The 21,801-nt window shown below is 39.9% G+C and overlaps 2 protein-coding genes across 4 annotated transcripts; both read left to right on the top strand.

The window, feature by feature from the left end:
• Positions 1-2,797: 2,797 nt before the first annotated feature.
• Positions 2,798-10,352, top strand: serpine1 (serpin peptidase inhibitor, clade E (nexin, plasminogen activator inhibitor type 1), member 1). Of its 2 annotated transcripts, XM_037976664.1 has the most exons (10): positions 2,920-2,937; positions 4,602-4,676; positions 5,157-5,395; positions 6,196-6,420; positions 7,281-7,475; positions 7,563-7,761; positions 7,851-7,951; positions 8,831-8,917; positions 9,808-9,891; positions 9,971-10,352. In XM_037976664.1, exons 3-10 carry the CDS (start codon positions 5,158-5,160, stop codon positions 10,012-10,014), a joined length of 1,173 nt encoding a protein of 390 aa, XP_037832592.1. In that variant the 5' UTR covers positions 2,920-2,937; positions 4,602-4,676; position 5,157; the 3' UTR covers positions 10,015-10,352. The 2 variants fall into 2 exon arrangements, with proteins under 2 accessions (XP_017282490.1, XP_037832592.1); XM_017427001.3 differs by lacking the exon at positions 4,602-4,676 and having other exon boundaries at positions 2,798-2,937.
• A 2,930-nt stretch (positions 10,353-13,282) lies between these two features.
• Positions 13,283-20,187, top strand: ap1s1 (adaptor related protein complex 1 subunit sigma 1). 2 transcript variants are annotated; one of them, XM_025008244.2, is made up of 5 exons: positions 13,283-13,345; positions 16,260-16,438; positions 17,780-17,888; positions 17,977-18,114; positions 19,369-20,187. In XM_025008244.2, exons 2-5 carry the CDS (start codon positions 16,260-16,262, stop codon positions 19,414-19,416), a joined length of 474 nt encoding a protein of 157 aa, XP_024864012.1. In that variant the 5' UTR covers positions 13,283-13,345; the 3' UTR covers positions 19,417-20,187. The 2 variants fall into 2 exon arrangements, with proteins under 2 accessions (XP_024864012.1, XP_017282484.1); XM_017426995.3 differs by having other exon boundaries at positions 13,299-13,474.
• Positions 20,188-21,801: the final 1,614 nt, after the last annotated feature.

Below are 21,801 nucleotides of genomic sequence, written 5' to 3' on the forward strand. Positions count from 1 at the left end.
GCCCCGGGGAAGACCCAGGACACGCTGGAGGGACTATGTTTCTCGGCTGGCCTGGGAACGCCTTGGGATTCCCCCGGAGGAGCTGGCCCAAGTAGCTGGGGAGAGGGAAGTCTGGGTCTCCCTGCTTAGGCTGCTGCCCCCGCGACCCGACCCCGGATAAGCGGAAGACAATGGATGGATGGATGGATGGTGGCATGTCTGATTATTGGTGAAGCAGTTTTGTAGAGTGTGTGAGGTCAGTTCTCTGAGTTCCACTCCTGTGCTGCTGGAACTAAAAATGCACGCTGACTAAATGTAGTTTTTCAGAGAGGAACAATACCGCTCTCTCTCTTTCTGCACTTCTTGTTTGTTGATGTGAGCGAGTTCTAATATTTACAGACTGGCTGAGTGGAGGAGATGATAGACGATGAATAATTTGCTATAACAGACACCACTTTGAATATTTAATTATATTTTCCCAGCTTAACAGACAATGCTTCTGTAAACCTTATTTAAAAGTGATTTTAGAGTCAACTAAGATCTTGAGGTATTTATATTCTGGTACACCTTGTATCCGTTCTTGTGAAACATGTAAACATCAGGCTATACACTGGGTCTGTTTGATCTAGAGTAAAAAATAGCTACAGTTCTGGTTACACTGAGTTTTAAGCAATATTGATTTAACCACACTGTGACATAGACCATGTATTGTTAGTTTATCTGCAATTTGCGTGTCATGTTGTTACCACATGTGTATATCTGTATCATATGAATACATATGGATATACTGATGGGACATACTAATAGAAGATAATTTATGTAGAGGGAAAAGAATAATAAACCCAGAACAGATCCTTGTGGGACTCCTGTGGACAGACGAAGTGGAGATGAGTGATAATTATTGATATGACTGGCTGTGATTGGTTAGATAGATAAGATTCAGTTCTTTTGATGGTACCTGATGAAAACTTTAATTCAGATAACTTAGTCAATAACATTTTAAAAGCCTTCTTTAGATTGAGAAACAGCACCAACCACACCACCTTTCTCTGGTAAATGGTTTCCATTTCCGATGAAGAAACAGATGACACAGTATCTGTGGAAGGTTCAGCCCTGAAGCCAAACTGCACTGGGTGAACTCCATCTCCAGTGGTGTCCAGATGTGTGGTTATGTGTTGAGCAATGTGCAACTTTAGACACTATAGGTAGGATACTGATTCGTCTATAATTACAAACTGACAAGGATTTCCATTTTTATAGAATAAAATCACAGCTGCTAACTTCTGTACATTAGGAAAGGTTGCCTGAGAGACTGAATGATTGATCATTTGTGTTACTGGGGTACCCTGCCTCTCACACAACAACACACAATGACAGGCACCAGCTCCCCCACGACCCTGCACAGAACAAGGACATAAAGAAAATGGACGGATGTTACTGGGATGGTTAATATATGATTAAGCTCTGTCAGCATAAAAGCATCTATGATAAATACACCCTTTGTTCTGGATGATTCAAGTTTCTGTTAAACTACAAGTTCTGTGACACTCCCGGCTAAAAGCTGGCTCTGAAGTATTTATCAGACAAACATTTAGATTGTTAAATGAAAAACACTAGGTGATAGTAGACAGAGTCAATGAGGAAATTATTAAAGACAAATGCTACTTTTTTGTATTTGTATTTTAGCCAGTCAGTTTGTTTAGTTGGTTCTAAGCTGATTTAAAATCCCCCTTTGCCTTCTCTATTATGGTAAAAAAAAAATCTGCTTTAGCCTTAATTCTATTTTTTTAACCACTTTATTCCTTAATGTTGCAAACAAACTTCTAGCAAATGCTGATTTAGTTTTAATGACATTTTGGTCTGCATCCTTGTATGCCTCTTGTTGGCTTGGCAAACGGGGGGGGAGGCGGATGCAGATGTGAAGTTGTCATGGTGGTCTTGGTGGGTTGTTGGCATTTTTGTTTTGGTCTAGGTTCTCTTTGCACTTCTCATACAGCTTGTGCATTGATGTGTTGGCCTTTTCTCTTGGCTCGGATTGTTGCAGGGGGGTGTTGGGGCTTTTTTCTTGGTTTAGATTTTTGAGGGGATGTGTTTTTTTTTTCTTGGCTGGGATTGCTGTGGAGTTCTCTTGGGTGCACTGGCACTCTTCAAGGTTTATTGCAACATTTCTTTAGTTTTACTTTAGCTTCTTTAGTTTCTTTTTCTTTTCTCCCCTCTTTTTTAAAATCAGTTTTTTTGTTTGTTTGTTTAATTGACTGTAGTTATTGTCACCAAATGTAATTCGAAGAACCTCTGCTTCACAAGTAAAACCTTTAGATTTGATTAGATTTGTTATTGTTGTTGCACAAATCATACAACAAAATTCCATGAAATTTGGTCCATACCATATAATCTAGGTTTTAGCAAGCACAGGTGACTCACTTGCCATCAATGATTTTTTGTTATTGTTTGCCTTTTTTTTGAATAACAAAATCACAACAACCTCCTGTTTCCAACATAACAAGCAGCCTTCATGTTGGTGAGATCTCCTTGAATGGAAACAGAATGTGACGATTCAGTCAGACATCCAGGAACCCTACAGAATTCATGAATTCCCAAAGTTCATTTCTCCTGCGTGAGTAACATGGAGTGATGAGTTTGTGTGCAAATAGGAAAATGGTTTAATGACTTTCCATGTGCTTCGTCATGCTTTAGTCAGTGAAGACAGACAGGAGAGAGTTGGACAGTGTGAGAACAGGATGTCTGTTCAGACGCTGTCACATGACATCATCGTCTGTGTCTGTGTGTGTGCGTGTGTGCGTGTGTGTGTGTATGTGTGTGTGTATGTGTGTGTGGGTGGGAGGAGGGTGGGATTCCAGCAGGACTCCTCTACAAAAGGGCAAACTCTTTCACTTCTTTAAACTGAAGCAGCAGTAGCATAGACCAACGCTTTTCTATCTGAACCTCCAAAACCCAAAGGTAAGAACAGAACCTCTGGACATTGTTTCTTATTTTAATGTCAAGAAAAAACACTGGCAGGTGACTCTGAGGGTAGCTAAGACTGTCGAACTATTTTTAAAATGCCCTCAGTTCAAGTTATAGATCTTTTCTGGTAATTAAAAAATACAGCACCAAAAACAATACAGAAGAAATTACAGGCCTTCCATTCCTTAAAGGAATGCATTTCACCTGCCACATTTCATGCCAGAGTTTTAGACTAAGACCATCTTATACTGAGAAATTACAGACTTGTAGCTGTTTTGGCAAACCTTAAAAGTAACTGCATGTCTGAATTTAAGCGAAGTGTCATGCTCAGTGTATGTGTTGAGAATGACTCTCTGTGGGGTTATTTTGAATTGAACTGACCTTAAAAGTTAATCAGTTGCAGATGTACATCCATGTCATTCTTTGCTAAACGTTTCTTCAAGTTCCAAAGTCCAAAAGATATTTTTGCTAACAAACTGGGCTTATTCAAACACCTAATGCTAAAGTTTTATGCACAAATGTGTGGCACTCAGAGTCAGTGTTGTGAATGATTCTCAGCTACCAACACTCCAAATTTTAGGACAGTAACTATTAAATCTTGTAAATTATAGAAATTTTGTGTCTTCAGAGGTCAGTAGGCTGGGGCAGCCATCTTGAATTGGATGGGCTCCAAAAGGTAATCAGTTGGAGATGTACATCCAATGATGGTTTAGGAGACTTTTCAGACCAGTGGTGTCCAATCTTGGTCCTGGAGAGTCACTTTCTTGCAGGTTTCTCTGCTGTGACGCATCTGATTTGAATGACTGAGTGATTAAAAGGCTTCTGCAGAACTTGAAGACCTGCTGCAGAGCAGGGAAACATCTAAAACATGCAGGATAGAGGCCCTCCAGGACCAGGGTTGGACGCCACTGTTTTAAACACACAGGCATTGGCAAAAACATTATTTTCTTACTTTGCTTCTTGGCAGAGTCCAATAATAAACAGCTCCAGGTAAAAGTAATGACAATAAATTCAACAGAGGTGTGTGTATGTAATTTATCTGTGTTGATTTACTTATTTTTCAAAGTAAAATGCCTTTATTTTCACACAAGAATAAAAATGTTAAATAAACTGAACTTAAAGACAACAGAATTCTTCAACAACAAAATGTTTAGAGGTAAAAGTTATAGAAGCCCTGTGAATTAAAATACAGAGTAACCTGATGTGAAAAAAGGCATAGTCTGTCTTCAGTGAGCTGCTTGAACCTTGACACAAATGATGTCAGATGAGTATTTACATTTATTGTTAGGGTTTTTCTTCTTTTGTTACCATGTTTTGTACTTTGTTAGTCTTGTGTTTAGTTCTGCTCCTTGTGTGTTCAGCCAGTTCACCGTGCCAGTCTGATTCCTCCCTCAGACAGTATTTTTCCATATCAACCTGCCACACCCATCATCACCTGTTCCCGGTTTGCAATTAGTCACCTGTTTACAATCTTTTGATCAGCCCCAGTCCTTATATTCAGTCAGCCACCACCTTTTGTTGTTTACATGCACTGTTTGGTTTCTGTTTGCAGTGTTTTGAGGTGTTTTTGTATAGTTTGTGGCTGCATCAGCATCTTGTTTTTGTTAGTCATAGATCTTTATAGATTTTTTTTTTTTTTTTCTTTCCCCATTCTCAAGTCCCAGTCTGCCTTTCTGGGCCAGACTCCACACGACTGCAGCAGAGTAACTCTTCATCTGTCCAACAGCTGTAATGTGAGCTTTTTACTATTTATTGCTGAGAATACAAATTCACACATATGTGTGATGACAAAATAAATGCACACTTTTTTTTTTGGGGGGGGGGTCCACCCAGCTTTGAAAACTGAGTTTTCTGAGTCTTTCTTTCCTTTGTGCTGTTGGATATCTCTATGTTGATGTGATGTACCACCACCTTCTCTGATAATGGTACTAATGGAGATTCCTACCATGCATACAACCATAGGCTTGCGTTCTCCCTCCTTTGCACCGTAAACACTCTTAAAAGAGCCCCTTTGCGCTATGCTACCACAGTAGTAAAGCTGCACTTCATTGCACTGTACCAGCGCATTTCAGTGCAATGCAATATAACAAGGGCTGGGTCTGGACAGACTTGCTGTTCAGTCTGGATTTGTCTCAGAGTCAGGACTTTGAAAATCGGTGGTCTAAATTTAAACTAATCACATTTCACTTTTATTTCCCTTTTTTTCTCCCCAGCATGCTTTGTGTGTACATTTTCCTGTTGATAGCCCTGACCAGAGGGGGTCTGGGATCTTTGCAAGATAAGCAGACTGACTTCGGCCTTAAGGTCTTCTTCCAGATGTCTCAAGATTCTGTGGACAAGAACCTGGTTCTCTCCCCATACGGTGTGACCAGCATTATGTCCATGGCTCAGCTCGGTGCTAATGGAAACACACGCAAGGCTTTGACTACTGCCATGGGCTTTTCTCTGCGTGGTGAGTACATTGTTTAAAGAATTACCAAAAAAACTGAGCAACTTGGTGCATTCAATTCAAATCCATGGAGAACAGAGGAACTGGAGGCAGGTTCTAAAGTCAAGTCTAGCAAAAGAGACCAGAGGTGTAGTCAGTAGTGAAGGTTGGGTGGTATCTATTTTTATTATTGGTTGGGCTTTCTCAAATTATACCGAGGTATATGGTATTAACATCTGACTACGAAGAATTGTGATGTTATTTTAATTCAGATCATTTTGTCCTAAAAGCTAATGCATTTTAAACCTATTTTCTTAAACTGAAGATTCAATAAAAAAGTATTAGTGCTATCATAGAACCAAAAAGAGTGATTTAAACATTGAACTAAAGAAAATCATTTTCTGTGGAAATGCTGTGTCAATGCGGAGTGCAAAATGACTGCATCAAATTGCAAGGGAAGCTAAAAGAAGCAGAGCACTAGCTTAATGCTAAATGTTGCAGCTAAAAGTAGCATAATAAGACAAAAACAGCCAGGAGGGAATTTACATAAAACACTTTAGAAACCTAAAACAACCATATGCTGGTGTAGTTTCTTAGTCATTCAGGACATGGTAAATCCAAGAAATGTTAAAAAACAAACTTCTCTAAAGATTCTCTCATTATTTGGGCATTCAGCAAATAGAAAAACTTTGGGAAATCCAAACTAACCTTAAAAAGGGTTGGTCAGATTTAATTTCAGGTGGTGAGGGGGGAAAAAAAGATTCTGGACTTGAGGCAATGGTACTCATGAGTGTAAACCAACATCACCTTTGTTTGATTTCTAGAGCGAGGGATGCCCTGGCAGCAGCGGCTCATCCAGCGAGACCTGGCCACTGAGGAGGGGGTGGAGATAGCCAGTGGGGTGATGGTGGAGAGGAAGATGAGCCTGGAGAAGGGATACCGCCGTGCCCTGTCCAAGACCTTCCAAACCCACCCCCATCAGGTGGACTTCACTAAGCCAGACCAGGCTCTCAGCATTATTAATGCTTGGGTCTCAGACCACACTGCAGGTACTTGTTTCCATCCATTAACAGAGGAATGTTTCTATGACCATTTGCATTGATATTAGGGGGAGAGATGATTACAGAGAATCCAAACACAGGACTCGTATCAATAATGAAACCCCCAAACCCAGGGATTACTGTTCACTGCTGAAGTCAGATTTAGACAGGAATCTCAGAAATCACAATAGAAAACTGCTTAAGTTAAACTGCTTGTTTTACATTTTGAAGCTGAGATCATTGGCATCAAATAGTCACAAGCAAAACAGAATCCTTCTAAATGAGCTTATTTTTAGTGCAAACACAGCAACATAGCATTTCAGTCATATTTGGGACTGGGTGATTGACAGGTGTTTGGAAACCATTTGTTTATCGCATCTCAGATAAGATTCTTCCATTGTTGGTGTAACTGATAGGCTTGTATAATGTATATGTTAGCCCACCCATCCAATATCACTACCAGCCACCACTGCACATCTAGACTTTCTCTATTCCTGTTTAAACCAAGAGTTCCTTTATTGTATATAGTAAGTCCAAAACTTCTCACAAAGACCTTGTTTTGTCAAGAGGGGACTGTGTTCTCTGTCCAGGGTCCGACTGTCCGAAACAGTCTTGCTCTAAAGTCAGGATGGCGAGCTTTCTAAAATCCTTTAAATCATGACAGAAAACCATGATCTTTTCAAGATGTTTGAGGTTAATTTTTACATTATTTTAATGCTTTTGCACAGTTTTATTGTTGTTTTGTCATTTGTTGTTTTTATTTTAGGATTGTTTTGTTTCATTTTCTTTTTGTAAAGCACTTTAACTTTTTAAAAAGGTGTATTATAAGAGATTTATTTACTTAATTTGTGGATGGTGTTCATCTGCAGGTGCTATCCCTGAGTTCTTGGCATCTGGAACTCTAAACGATGAGACTCGCTTGGTCCTCCTCAATGCTCTCCACTTCCATCGTTTATGGAAGGTTCCTTTTGACCCCAAACTGACCCAGGAAAGGATGTTTCATTGTGCCAATGGCAGCACCATGCCTGTACACATGATGCAACTCACTAACTACTTTAACTACGGTAGGCTTTAACCGAAACCTTCCAGCAGGGTCCACAAATAACACAATTGTCAGTTTCATTCAAAGATCCACATTCTTTTAATTACAGGGGAGTTTGTGACTACCAATGGGGTGGACTACGATGTGATCGAGATACCATATGAAGGAGACTCACTGAGCATGCTCCTGGTGTCGCCATTTGAACCTGAAGTTTCCCTCAGTGTCCTCAGTGCAGATCTGAGCAGCCAGAGGATTCAGCAGTGGAGATCAGAGCTGAGGAACGTTAAGAGACAGCTGGCGGTGCCCAGGTGAGGAAGAATACCATAAAGATCATATGAATGAATGCGTTTAGATTGTTAAAAGCCACATATATATGGAATATATTCATTTTTGTCAGGTTTTCTCTGAACTCTGAAGTGAATTTGAAGACTGCTCTGATTAACATGGGACTTGGAAATATCTTCAACCTGGCTACTGCTGACTTCACAAGGATAACCTGTAAGCTGACACATTAGATCTTTATTTTCTGTCAAGGATGTACAGTTTTTTTTATAGGTGTGTATATTGAAGTCTAAACCACTCTTTAAATTCTGTTTGAAATTTAACAGTGTTACCCAAACTCCAGATAATTTATTGTATTAAATTCCAATTTCACCTAAAGTTGCCACTATGCTTCTGTATGTACCATACATTAAGTGCCTATCTTATTTCTTCAGTAAGCTAAGTAGATAATTTGGGTAAAACTCTCTAAGAAGACGGTATATACAATCCAAGCCTCCCTTCACATTAAAAAAATATCACCCAGATCATAAATGGTCTTTGCACGATCCAGAAACCTCCCATTCTAGGAAAATTTTGCAGATCATGACATGGTCATGATCATGGAAACAACTTTCCTAGCGAAGCTGTGATGCCTATAGAAGTGCGTAGCTGCATTCTGATGTGGTCCAAGACAGTCGCATGAGGCCTGGGGCTTGGTGCAATTGGTAGTGTCATTGCAGGAATGTGCAACTTTTATAGAGCATGGTGAGGATGCAAAACGCAGCTGGGAAATTTGAGTACTACAAGCATAGCAGGGTTATAATGGCCTCCAATCCTGCTGCAGTCAACTTAACAGGTCATGGAGAGCATAATGTATCTTCATCCTGTATGAAGGGGGATAATGAGTCTTCTACATGAACTAATTGCATTACTTTTTGCTAAGGGCTGCAATCCACCTCCACCTTTTTTTTTTTTTTCTTAGTTGTATCTGTAGACTTCAACCACTTAAATCTTTCTGATCTCTGCAGTCCAGTTTAGTCTGGTTCATGTTTTCATAGCATATTATCAAATCAAAAGAATGAGTGTCACATGGACTGTGCTTGTTTTGTCTTCCAGCCGATGAGAGGCTTTGTGTCTCAAAGGTCCTGCAGAGAGTGAAGATTGAGGTGGATGAGCAAGGAACCAAGGGAGCATCGGCAACAGGTGAGCTCCAGATTTCTCACACTTTGCAGCATTCACACACTCTCCTGTGGCATTTAGAGCTGAGCTGCCACAGAAACTACTGACGACCCACAAGTACGTTTGAGTTTAAGGACTTTCCCTGAGACGTCTTAAATATCTGAATGAGTTCAGCTTCCAGAGTAACTATTGTCTGAATGTCCTTCATTGATCTGATATCTTTTAGAGATGACAATAAAAACCTGGTTGATGCAAAGTCACTAAACAGTCCCACTTCTGCCTTTATCACTGAGGAAGTAGTGCAGCTAAACTAGAAAATGTCAAAAACTCTGCTATTGATGATCTGGTGGTTGTTGTATTGTGATTTTTGCTTTTTACTAAACAGCCACACATCAAAGCCTGAAATTGTAAAGATTAGTCTGACGTGGAAGTCGTGTTGTTATGAAGTCATTCTTTGGCTAACAGTAAAATATACTTGGGAGTTGGGGTATGTTTCTATATAGTATTGAAGTGAATAGAAGGAACATGTACTTGGGGTTCACAGGTGAGGAACTCCATCTGGGAGGAGCTCAAAAGTATAGCTGCTGCTCCTCATTGAAAGGAGTAAGCTGAGGGGGGTGTGAGCTTCTGAACAGAATGCCTCCCTCTAGAGGTTTTGTTGGCACATCCCACTGGGAGGAGATCCCAGGACAGACCCAGAACTCTCTGAAAGAGGCATGTATCCTCTCTGAGTCCTTCCTGGATCTGTTGCCTGAGCATGAAGATGGATAGACGGCTGGAGTAAATGAAATAACCAAGACAACGGACTGTTTTAAAGTGCTTATAATGAACCAGTGTTATGAAATAAGGGGTCCAAACGAATCCGCTACACTTGCATCTAACTAAGCGCTTTGCTTTTCTTTTCTCTCTGTTAGCCGCAGTCATGTTCTCTCGTATGGCAATACCTGAGATTGTTCTGGACCGACCCTTCCTCTTCCTCATTCAGCACAAACCCACAGGTAACAAACATACCTTTTTATTAAAATCAATTTCACAGCTCCAGCTGAGGTGTACTCACTCTGCTCCTGCATGTTTCAGGTGCTGTTCTGTTCATGGGTCAGTTCAACCACCCTCCAGAGTAGAAACATCTGGAACAGCTGCTTTGTGTGAGACTACTGCTGCTCAACATGACCTGATCCAACCTGAGATCATTTACTGTACATTCACTGACATTTATTTATGATAACAATAGACTGACTGGGACTTAGGATGAAGAGTTTATTTATTTAAATGTTTGTGGTTAATGACAGAGAGGAAAAACAGACTATTGATGAAAACGAATATGCTGCAAATGCCTATTTTGTGCGGAAATTATCAACTTTTATGTATAAAGATTGTAAACTACATGTTGTGCTGTTGCAAAGTTACAATTGTACTTTTGAAGTATTTATTTGTATTAAAGTTTTGTAATTTTGGTAAATCCCATTGAGTTATTCACATCACATCATCACTGACTATCTTGTAAAAGTGGAAGTTGGTTGGTTTTAAAGTTGGTATCTTGGAAGCTTAAAAAAAGACTAATTTCAAAAATTCTTGAGTGGGGGTGAAAGTTACTAATATTCTTCTGGCCTCAGAGATTGGATTTGTCTGTACTTGTCCTGTTAGATCTCAGTGCTGCATTTCACACAGCTGATCACAATATTCGATTACAGAGGGTTGAATATGATATTGGGATTACAGGAATGGCTCTAAAATGAAAAATATTTGGTATATTCCAGTTCATGTTAATAACTCTTCTTCAAACACTGTAATGAGTTAGTAATAGAGTTCCTCTACAGACTTTCAGTCTTTTTGTTTTTGCTACAAAGATACATCCCAAAACTGCATTGGTATACAGCTTCTGTACTGATGCAGTCCCATGCACATCTGTGAATCTTCACATCCCATAGTGGTCAGAATGTCTTTCAGTAATCTAAGCCTATAGGAGCATAACTATGGAATAGCTCAGGAAACCCATGACAACGCTAACTATAGGATTTATCAACGCTAGTATTAAAGGTAGATAGGGTGTTGGTCTCATGAAGAAAAACTGGAAGTTGGTTCTACAAGAGAGGAGCCTGAGAACTGAAAGTTCTGCCTCCTGTTCTATTTTTAGAAACTCCTGGAACCACAAGTAAACCTGCAGTCTGAGAGTAAAATGCTCTGTTAGGAAAATATGGAACAATAAGATCTTTAATATAAGATGAAGCTTGGTTGTTGAGAGCTTTGCATGTTAAAGTAAGATTTTAAATTCTATTCTGAATTTGACAGGGAGCCAATAAAAAGAAGCTAAAACTGGTTGTTGTACGAAGGGCATCTGAGGTGAAATAATTGCCAAATCTTTTTTATGCGAGTTTGCTGGCTGTGGCAACCCCTGGAAAAGGATGCAGACAAAAGAATAACATCAACATTTCTCATCGAAACTCTAGCAGCAGCATTTTTGGATCAACTGAAGACTTTTTAAAGAGCTTTTTGGATACCCTGATAAAGAGTTAGGCCAGCCTAGATGTGATAAATGCATGGACCAGCTTTTCTGCATCATTTTGGGACAAGTTGTTTCTATTTTTAGTGATATTGTGCAAGTGGAAGAAAGTGGTCTTGGTGACACTTTAATGTTGGAGTTAAGTAACATCCTGATCAAAAATAACACAGAGGTTCTTTATATTAAAACTGGAGGCCAAGTTAATGTCACTGAGAGGAAGTGAAAGGCTGCAAAAGTTGTTCCTAAGATGCTCAGGTCCAAAAACCACAATTTCTGTCTTGTCTGAGTTTTAAAGCAAAAAAAAAAAAAAAAAAAAAAAAGAGTTGTGCAGGTTTGATTGAAACGATCAGGTTGGATAAATATAACAGTGATTTTAAAACATTTTACACATTTTCATGTGATTACATGTGATCTCATGGTTTTTACATGATTCCAAGTGTGGAAAACATGATAAATTCATGGGATTCTTATGAACCCTTACTGGTTCTACTGAATGCTAAAAGCATTTTACTTTGGGAGTCTACTAAGTTACAGCCATCTTTAACGCACGTAGGCTTGTTCTCTGACAGGAGATCTTTTCACACTGAGGTCACTGTGAAGAAGACTCGTCATTTTTCACCATTGCTTGTTCACACTGATCAAACAGAAGCAAAGTAGTGTGTGTACTCTCATATCTGAGAGAGTTTAGGTGTTGTGGAATCAGAGCAAAGGTGACAACAGCGTCAGTGTCTACAGCAATGTGCTCTCATGTTTCAGCTTTCCTTGTGTGCTTTTCTTTGTTGCTAAGAGTCCCTTCACACTGAATTAGGACTCCAGTAAGAGCTCCATGGCCTACTTGTACAATTAAAATGGATGGATCATGGCAAATTTGGAAAACCTCCTTTATTATGAAGGCAATCATGACATTTTTATTTTTATTTTTTGCTATTTTCAACATCCCTGAGACACTCTTCTGTGCCTTCAGCAGGATTTATATATCAGCAGCACATTCCCACAAAGATCCTACCGCATAAGCCCATGATTTCACCATGCCCAGGCCTCCATCCTGCCAGGACTTTCTCAGACTGTGTCAGGATGAACCTCTGAGGAAGAAGATCACGTCACACTAGCACAGCACTGATGGGATCGGATTATAGCCCATCCATGAAACCAGGGTAAGAAGTACTGTGGTCCCCTTCTCACTGGGGGATACCTCCACTATATTGTAAAAAGAAAAAAAAATCTGTTATTTTCAGGGTTTTGGTGAGGTATTCAGGTGCACATTATGAGCACAGTGGGCTCTGCATTATGCATTGATGTGCATGTTAGATCCACAATGGTTTTGTGCATGCACAGAACTTCCACAGCGAGGCCAAAAGGGTTTAATATCTTGGTGGCAGCATATTGGATTCCTGGGTGGAGTGTGATGCATAGTAACAGCATATCCATAATCCTGGTTTCCAAGCACCAGCCTAGATTAGCTATGGAGAATTAGCTGGATACTGTGATACCAGAGCAGGAAAAAAGCAGAGAGGTAGTTTTTTTTTTTCCTGCAGGGTTCTGCAGAAAGTGATTTGAACAGAGGCACCTTGGACCTGTAGTTTAAGCTTATGGAGCATATTTATGGAGCTTTGCAGCATATTTTTAATACCACAAAAGAGCATATTTTTAATACCACTGAATGTTTCTGCTGTGCTTATGACAATGAATGCATACACTCAGTTTTCTTAATGTGAGGAAAAAAACAAGTTTTCTGCTTTGTATAAATGTAAACAAAGCATATTTCATAAATTGATGTTGTAAAGAAGTGAATGAAATGTCTAATTCATCAAATTATTATTATTATTATCAACAATAAGACTTTTTGTAGTTAACAATCACTCACTGGAATAAAGTGCAGTAAAACAAACCACTGAAGTGCGCATGCTCGCAGGAGGCGGAAGTACTCAGTAGAGTATGGTCCTCGCTCGGCTGTAGGTATATTTTCTAATGTGTTATCTGACACAGAAATGGACGTTCAGCACTAATTAGCGTGTAAGCCGCTCGGTTTACGGCAGTTCGTTGGTACTGGCGGATAAACGTGGGGGAAATTGCTCAGAATGGTGAGTTTACTGCGTCTGATTTGGTTAGAAGAGCCGGAAGCTAACTTGTGCTAATGCTAGCAAGGTGTATAATGTTTCCAGGAAGTGCCCACCTGGGCTCCGTTCACCTGGCTGCGTCAGCCCGCTAACAGGCCTCCCGGTAGGACGGGAGGTGAACCCGGTTCCGTCCGTCCTCTTCACTGCACCGGGTTCACCGTGAGCCCGGTCCTGTCGGTCTCAGACCCACTTTGGACCCGAACCGAGCTGTAGTCCCGGAGGGTTCCAGGTGTCCCGTTTTAACACATCATTAGTTTTAGGAATCAGTAGCAGGTTATCAGGAGCTAATTGTGGGCCTTTAACCATAAATGACTATTAGGTTTAATCACTGTGATCTGATTCATTAGTCCTGATTAAATATTTATTCTTTAAGACATTAGTTTGGATGATTTTTTTTTCCTGGAACACAAACAGGACATCAGCTCTTACAGGAAGTTTAATACAATGAGGACCCTGCGTCTTGATAAACCTTTGCCTCACAACTAAACATACTTTCCTTCAAAATATACCTTTTCATGTGTTTTATCTCTCTGATAGAGAGTAAAGCTTTTAGAACAAATCAGAAATCGTTCAAACTTTACTGAAAATGAGTAGGAAGGTCAAAATTTTAAAAAAAGAAAAGATAAATAAGTTGAACTAAACTGGTTCAAGAGTAGTTTAGTACAAGGTTTGCACATCATCAAATCACTTCATACACAGGAGGCTACCATCATGTACCAATCTGTTTATTTCAGTTTTTAATTTCTTGCCCTTTCCTGGTAATCCCAGTCGTAATCTTCAACAACGTCCCAACTATTAAATGACCTTAAATTAAATCCTCGGGTACATATCCTGCTGCAGTAAAACAAACAGGAACCGGAGGTGCTGTTCAATCAGGTTTAACACTTCTGTAGGAAGTGGGCCACTGAATACCCTTTGATTTATCTAAATGACCCATCTTTCTTCAGTTTCTTTTACAAGGTTTATGTTTAACGGTAAACATTTACAGTTTACGACAAAGTAAAATGTAAACAGTGTTTCAATTTGAAGTCACAAAATGTAAAAGTTTTAAAGTTTCAACTCAGACATGACAAATAAATGAAAGTAAAACTGATTTGTGTATTTTAAAAAAAGCCTGAATATTCACCAGGTTGTAGGAATGATATTTGGAAAAAATTGCAGCAAACCGGAGAAAAATCCTTCTTCGGCAGGAATTATGGACATTACCAATTTCTTTTTTTTTTGTTTGTTTTTTTTACTTTATACTTTTCATGTCATGTGACCCGTACTGGCAAAATAAGTCACAATGAGGAGTTTTTCTATATAGGTTTTTTAAGATCTCCATCTCAAAAGCTTCAAAATGATTCATAGTTTGTTGAAATTAAGCAATTTATGACCTGGCAACAAGCTAGTTTTGTTTCCAGCTCCCTTCACATCAGTATTTAGTACAGGCACCTTTGGCTACCGTCACAGCACTGAGTCGGTGGACAAATCTCATTCAGTCTTTTACTCCATTCTTCTGTACAAAACTGCTCAAACTCTGTCTGGTTGTGTTGGGACCGGGCATGAACAGCCCATTTTCAAGTCAAGCCACAAAGTGTCTGTTGGGTTTAGGTCTGGGCTTTGACTCCAGAACATTTACCTTTAAACCACCGTCTTTAAACCATTTCTGTGGAGTTTTCACTGTGTGCTTTTGGTCATTGTCTTGCTGGAAGATAAATCTTCTCCCAATTCTTAGTTATTTTCTAGACAGCATCAGATTGTCCCTTTATTTTACTGCATTCATTTCACCCTTTGTCTCGACAAGCCTTCCAGTCCAGCTGTAGAGAAGCACTCGACCATGGAGTCTTCCACATGTCATTTAGCAAACTTGAATCTGATCAGAGTTTTTTCCACAGAGTCTTCCTCTCTGCCTCTCTCTCATAAAGCTCAGACTGGTGAAGAACCCGGGCAGCAGCTGTTGGAGCTCAGTCTCTCCCATCTGACCTGCTGAAGCTTTAACTCCTTCAGAGAGCTCCCAGGTGTCTTGGTGGTCTCTCTCACTGTTCTCTGTCTTCACCGTCACTCAGTTTGTGAGGACGGTCTGCTCTTGGTAGATTTACACATGTCCCATATTCAGGTCTTCTTATACTGCAGACACCTGAGCCCTCAGGTGATTCCCATTTCACTAATCATGAGACTGTTGGCACCAAGGGACTGGACCTCTGAATTAGGACAGTCGCTTTTTCTACATTACATACTTTTATTTAATTAGCTTTACTTTAAAGAAATCTGTTCTCACTTTGTCATTGAAGGGAATTATTTTGAAAATGTTTTGTAAAGAAGGTGAAATTATATTGACTAGGATTTATTTTAGACAGTAATAAAAGCAGAAAACGTCTAAGAGGAGATGAACACCTTTTATAGGCACTGTATGTGTTGTGAATGACTCTCAGCTACTACCACACCAAAACTTGGCTCATAATATGTAAAACTGGCCGAGTAAGAATCATTTTTTGTATTTTCTGCTGGTCTGTTGGCTGTGGCCTCCATCTTGAGTTAACTCCAAAAGTTAATCAGTTTTAGATGTCTATCCAATGATTGATTTCTGATTCCAATTTATTTTGGCACATGATCCTGTACTTTTATTTGTTTACCAACCACTTTTTCTGCAGGTAAAGTTCAGTGTTTGAAGGCTCTGTTCTCCCTCCATTCCTGCGCAGTGCATAAATGAAGTGCCGTGGTGATGTTGCCATGTTTGTGAGCGGTTTTGTTGCTGTGTTGTCTGCAGATGCGTTTCATGCTGCTGTTCAGCCGGCAGGGAAAGCTGCGGCTACAGAAGTGGTACACAGCCACAGCAGAACGGGACAAAAAGAAGATGGTCCGGGAGCTCATGCAGATTGTGCTCGCTCGCAAACCAAAGATGTGCAGCTTTTTAGAGTGGAGGGACCTCAAGATTGTCTATAAAAGGTAAAAAAATATATATATATTACTCAGTCTTTACAATTGAACTCACTGCTGTGCTGTTATTCTTCTACAGTCATATTTAACAGAAAAATACAAGCTCCTATCACAGCTGGGAACATTCTGCACTAGGCATGAGCCCGTATGAGATTCTGATGAGAAACTCTCACAAAAATACCACAAACTCACAGTAATGAAACAAAAACTCGGATTTATGTCCTTTTCATTAAAAACAATGCAAATCCTATTACTTTTGCTGCCTAAATACTAATATCACATATTGCTTAGTGTTGATTGTTTTATAGTTGTAATAGTAAAATAATCCTTAATATATTCATTTATAGTTCTTTTGATTTTAATGCTCAGATATAAATGAAGAGACTGAGAGAACACCACTGATTATGTTGGCAGTCAGTTTGTTTAAAATCAGCTTTTTCCTGAACTCAGGACAATTTGTAATCAGCGTTTTTATTTCTGACGTTTTTATTGATGATATTTAAGATCGAGGCTGATGTTTTAATTTAATTAAAATAGTGTCAGCTAGCTGTCGCCACATTGCTCAACACACACACACAGCGAGCACACGTACAAGCATTCAGCGGCCTGATCTTAAACTCCAGCTTCTCCTTTTCTACTTGATTTGCTTTGGCCTCATCTGTTTCCACTCAGAGGAGATATTTGCTTTCCTGGGGCGGCCCAGTCCGGTTTCTTTGCCCCTATGACTGGAACCTGAAACGCTTGGTATTTCTTGTCTGTTTGCGTCTCAAACAGCTGTCAACAACTGCTGAACTTTGCCCGCATTGCTTAGACATCTCCTTCTTCTGGTCATAACTTTCACTGCTAAATGACTCGGCAGACATTTAGAAACACAAAGAAGACAAAAATGTCAACCTTCCGACATCCAGTGATTACTTTCTGCTAGTTTGACTAAAATTTGTGCAGAGTTTAATGAGATATTAAACACATGCCCACAGACGGAGACAAAAATATAATCATCCTCCACTGTTAACCTGAGACAGGACAGAAATAGCATAAAGCATTTTAATAAAGAAGAATAATGAGGAATGTGAGGTTTGTGGTCCTCCAGGATTCACTGTCTGACTGCATTTGACACATCTGGCCACTGGGTGGTGCTGTTCGTCCAATCTGATGAATTTCAGTCCATGTTGATGAAAGTTTTCTGTATAACTCTGGTCATCGTTGATTGCTAGTAACATTAAATAATTTTTTGCTCAACAGACAGGAATATTTGGCCACCTAAAAGCTTCAAAGTATGATAGTAGTGTTATTTAACCACTTCTGACAGCTCAGCTGTAATAATGTGGATGTGTGGATGTTCCTCGACAGGTACGCCAGCCTATATTTTTGTTGTGCTATTGAGGAGCAGGACAACGAGCTGATTACTCTGGAAGTCATTCATCGCTTTGTAGAGCTCCTGGATAAATACTTTGGCAGTGTAAGTGGAGAGTCCGTCTCCCCTTATCCGATTTTTAAAATGCTGAAGTTTACAGATCATGCCAAAGCCTCGATGTGTTTCTGTGCAGGTGTGTGAGCTGGACATAATCTTTAACTTTGAGAAGGCCTACTTTATTTTAGACGAGTTCCTGATGGGAGGAGAGATCCAGGACACGTCAAAGAAGAGTGTCCTCAAAGCCATCGAACAAGCTGATCTACTGCAGGAGGTCAGGACTTTAATCTCAACTCTATGATCTAAATCTTGACATTACAACCCTTAACAAGACAGTACGTCTTTAATCTTGACTTTACAACTCCTACGACAATATTACGTCTTCAGGGTTTTTTTTAATACGATTTTAATCAAAACATTAAGACCTAATCGCAATATTACAACATTAGGATCAACATCATGGCTTCGATCTCTACATTGACTTTATTCTTAGCAATCTTAATCTACTTATTACAATATTAATCTTGATAACAGACCTCTAATTTAATCATTCAGACTTGAATTTAGTCTAGTCTGAAGTGCTATCCTTACATTTTTTAACCCTTTAATTAGGATTTTAATCTTGACATCACAACTCTAATCTTCTCATTACATTTTAATCTTTTATTAAGACTTTAATCTCAACATTTACAACATTAATCTTGGCATTAGAAGTTTAATCTTGCACATTATACACATTAAAACTCCCAGCATTACACGGCACACAGAATAACACACACCGGTTAAAATAACATATATAAAACTGAAAAGAGGTGTGCGCACTCATATTTACCCCCAAGCTTTATGTTCAGAACCCACATAGTTAAATAGGATCGACCTGTGGGCGATCTAAGTGTAGGTAGGCCTACTTCCTGCGTCCGCCACGTTGGAGAAACTCTCCCATCGTTTATCTCGCTCTCCGTCTTTAGTTTTCTGGGTTCTGTTCACATCCACTCCGTCTGCTCCAAGCTGCTTGCCTAATTAGGTCCTGCTAACTTATCTTCTAATTTTCATTTGTAGAAACGAATCGTTTTAACAGAACATCTCCTCAGCTGAACACACTCTACTGACGGGCGATAAATCTACTGCTGACCTGTCTCGCCCCAAAACTTCAAATAAGTAAAAAAAACTGAATACGAATAACCAAAAAGCATTTTAATTTCCATTTGAAAGAGTCAAAATAGCTGAAAAACACAGAATAAAACAATACACAGCAAACTAACTAAATAATTTATATAATTTATTAGGAGAAACTACTTTTTAGGGCAAATTATTATTACTTATTTATTTATTTGTTTTGAAGCTTGGTGCCCCACCTGCACTTATAAACTGCTGCGCCTTACTTTGAGCGGGTTTAAGAGAAGGGTGAACTTGCACAACGCTGTAAATGATTAAATCCACCCATTCCAAGGAGCATCATATTATATTTCTTTGTTTGAAACTAATGGAATAATTCTTTATTTTAATTTGCTTGTGCTTGCCTTTGCAGGAGGATGAGTCACCCAGGAGTGTACTGGAGGAGATGGGCTTGGCGTAGTCCACGTCAGAGCTGGAAGAGGCTGAAGTCACAGGACCGGGCAGGACAGTGTGGAGTGGATCATGTCTGGACTGACACCGTTGGCTCGGTGGTCTTATGTACCATCATTCCTGGGGAAGAGATTCAAATCGGATTGTTGCATTGATCAGCCCTTTGGCTCTCTCTTTTGTGTGCGTGTGTGTCTGTCTGATCTACATGTAGGGGAGGACTTTGGGTTATCTTTAAGCTTGTGTGTGCCTGGAGGAGTTCTGTGTGTGTTCTGATTGCTCCAGGTGGGACGTGGAGTCCAGCTTTGCTGCGACAACAGCCATAAACAAGCAGGTTTGAGAAAAAGTGCTGGTTAACAAGCACAACCTGCCACAGAACCTGTCAGAACCAAATGTGGAAGACTTAAGTCAGAGTTCTGGGCAGTAAAGGTCCAAATGTTTGACTGCCCGTTCTCGTGACCACTGCGAGAACCATCAGTTAGACTTGAAGCTGGTTCCATAAAACTGAACATCCATCTACTATCTCACTTCTACCAATCTTCTGTTGGCTGTAATGGCTTCTTATTGCTATGGTACTGCTCTGTGCATTAAACCTGCCATGTTGGCCCGGATCTCGTCACTGATCCGAAACAAAACAACGAGCTCAGGACCGAGGTCAGGTTTTCATTTTCTGTCTCCTGTCAGCTTGTTCGTCCATCCAGAGGTGCTGAAGAACTCTGTAAGACTATCAGCAAATATTTAAATAGTTCCACTTGAAAATTAAAGCTTGTTCTGCATGGCAGTCTCTCTGTGTTTGGACCGTCTTCCATAAAACGACAAGATTAAAAGTGCAAGGTTCAGAGATGAACCAAAGACATGGATGTGTTAGTTGGTCTATGAGACATTTATATAAAGTATACTGGAAGAGGACTGGTGTTCACTCCTGGGTAAGAAATAAACTCCACCATCTTTTAGTTCCACAGTTCCAGGTTCTAAAATGGTTCAAAACGAACCTAAAGTGAACAAAAACAACAGATTCTATCGTGTCATTATTTATTCAACAAAAGCTGTGTCCACCCTCTGATCCAGCAGCTTGTAGAACCTCCTTTAACTGCAGTAATTCTCAGTGGAGGTTTTCTGTAGGACTTTATCGGTCTCTTGCATGGTTGTGGAGGAATTTTGGCCCACTCTTCTTTCTAACATTGCTTCAGTTCATTGAGGTTTGTAGACTTTAGTTTCCTCTCAGCTCTCTGAAGGTCCCACCACAGCATTTCAATCAGGTCTAAGTTCTGACCTCTGACTCGGCTCATTTCTCTGAGAGTTACACAGTCTGACCTTGGGGTAAATTTACTGGGACGTCCACTCCTGGGAAGGTAAGCAGCTGTCTTAAATGTTTTTCACTTAGGAATAAGCTTTCTCTCTATAGAATGATGGGCTCCAAATAGTTTGGAGATGACCATTGACCCTTCCTAGATTTATAAACAGCAACAGTTGCTTCTCTAAGGATCATTGCTGATGTCCTTCCGCTTTGGCATTGTGTTAACACACACCTGTCTGCTCCAGAGCAACATAAAAGACCTGATTTTCTAGAGGTGGTCCCATTAATGAAGGTCGGTTAATCAATACATTTGAACAGCAGCTCCTTAGTTACAAAATAGCGAATACACAAAGATTTGTTTGCAACGACAGTATTTGTAGAATTTGTGAAAGGTGTCTCCACTGACCCAGGAGATGGTGTAGCACATATGTTCCGTATCAGAATCTCTGATAAATTAAGAGTGAGCAGCAGAAACGGCACTCTGCTTGCTGCCTTTTGTTACTGTTGTTCATCTCCTCACGCAAGCTCAGAAAGCTATTGACTGAAGCCGTCCGTGGTGAACATGTGCAAATTCACACTGATGCTGGGTGTTTCCAAAAACATCCTGGATTCAAAGAGTTTCTGTCAGAGAAAACGATCGCTGTTGTCCTGTAAACAAACGGCCAAAACACAACAGAAATGTTAAGGTTTTACTTTAAAACAGTGTCATGTAAACAGGGCCTTAGAAAGTTGAAATTTGAGACCTCCTCCTTTGTTTAGTTGTTTTTTTCTCAGTGACATAAATGGCTTCCTTCTCCCCCCTCTCAAAGCATCTGTCCTCGCTGTCCAAATAATGGACGTTTTGGTCCTCAAAAGAGTGTCCCTTCTGGTTGAGGTGTTGGTGAACAGCTGAGTCTGGTCCAGAAGAGCTGCTCTCCTGTGTTGAGCCATGCGTCTGTGGAGAGGCTGTTTGGTTTCTCCAATAAAGAGATCTGGACATTCCTCTGAACTGCAGACACCACACCGCTCAGTGTTTGGTTCTCATTTTTGTTTAATAAGTAACACCATGGTGGATCCTGTTGTGTGTTTTTGTTCATTTGAGGTTAATTTGAATGATTTTTG

Source organism: Kryptolebias marmoratus, linkage group LG7, assembly GCF_001649575.2.
Source record: "Kryptolebias marmoratus isolate JLee-2015 linkage group LG7, ASM164957v2, whole genome shotgun sequence".
In the NCBI taxonomy this organism is placed as follows: domain Eukaryota; kingdom Metazoa; phylum Chordata; class Actinopteri; order Cyprinodontiformes; family Rivulidae; genus Kryptolebias; species Kryptolebias marmoratus.

What these genes read in the sequence shown, in the direction of transcription:
- serpine1 (XM_017427001.3), top strand. Translation starts at nt 5,158, where the DNA reads ATGCTTTGTGTGTACATTTTCCTGTTGATAGCCCTGACCAGAGGGGGT. An exon ending in TGACTTCACAAGGATAACCT is followed by an intron (nt 7,952 to 8,830) that starts GTAAGCTGACAC and finishes TTTGTCTTCCAG; the next exon opens with CCGATGAGAGGCTTTGTGTC. An exon ending in CAAGGGAGCATCGGCAACAG is followed by an intron (nt 8,918 to 9,807) that starts GTGAGCTCCAGA and finishes TCTCTCTGTTAG; the next exon opens with CCGCAGTCATGTTCTCTCGT.
- ap1s1 (XM_017426995.3), top strand. An exon ending in CTCAAGATTGTCTATAAAAG is followed by an intron (nt 16,439 to 17,779) that starts GTAAAAAAATAT and finishes GTTCCTCGACAG; the next exon opens with GTACGCCAGCCTATATTTTT. An exon ending in TGGATAAATACTTTGGCAGT is followed by an intron (nt 17,889 to 17,976) that starts GTAAGTGGAGAG and finishes GTTTCTGTGCAG; the next exon opens with GTGTGTGAGCTGGACATAAT.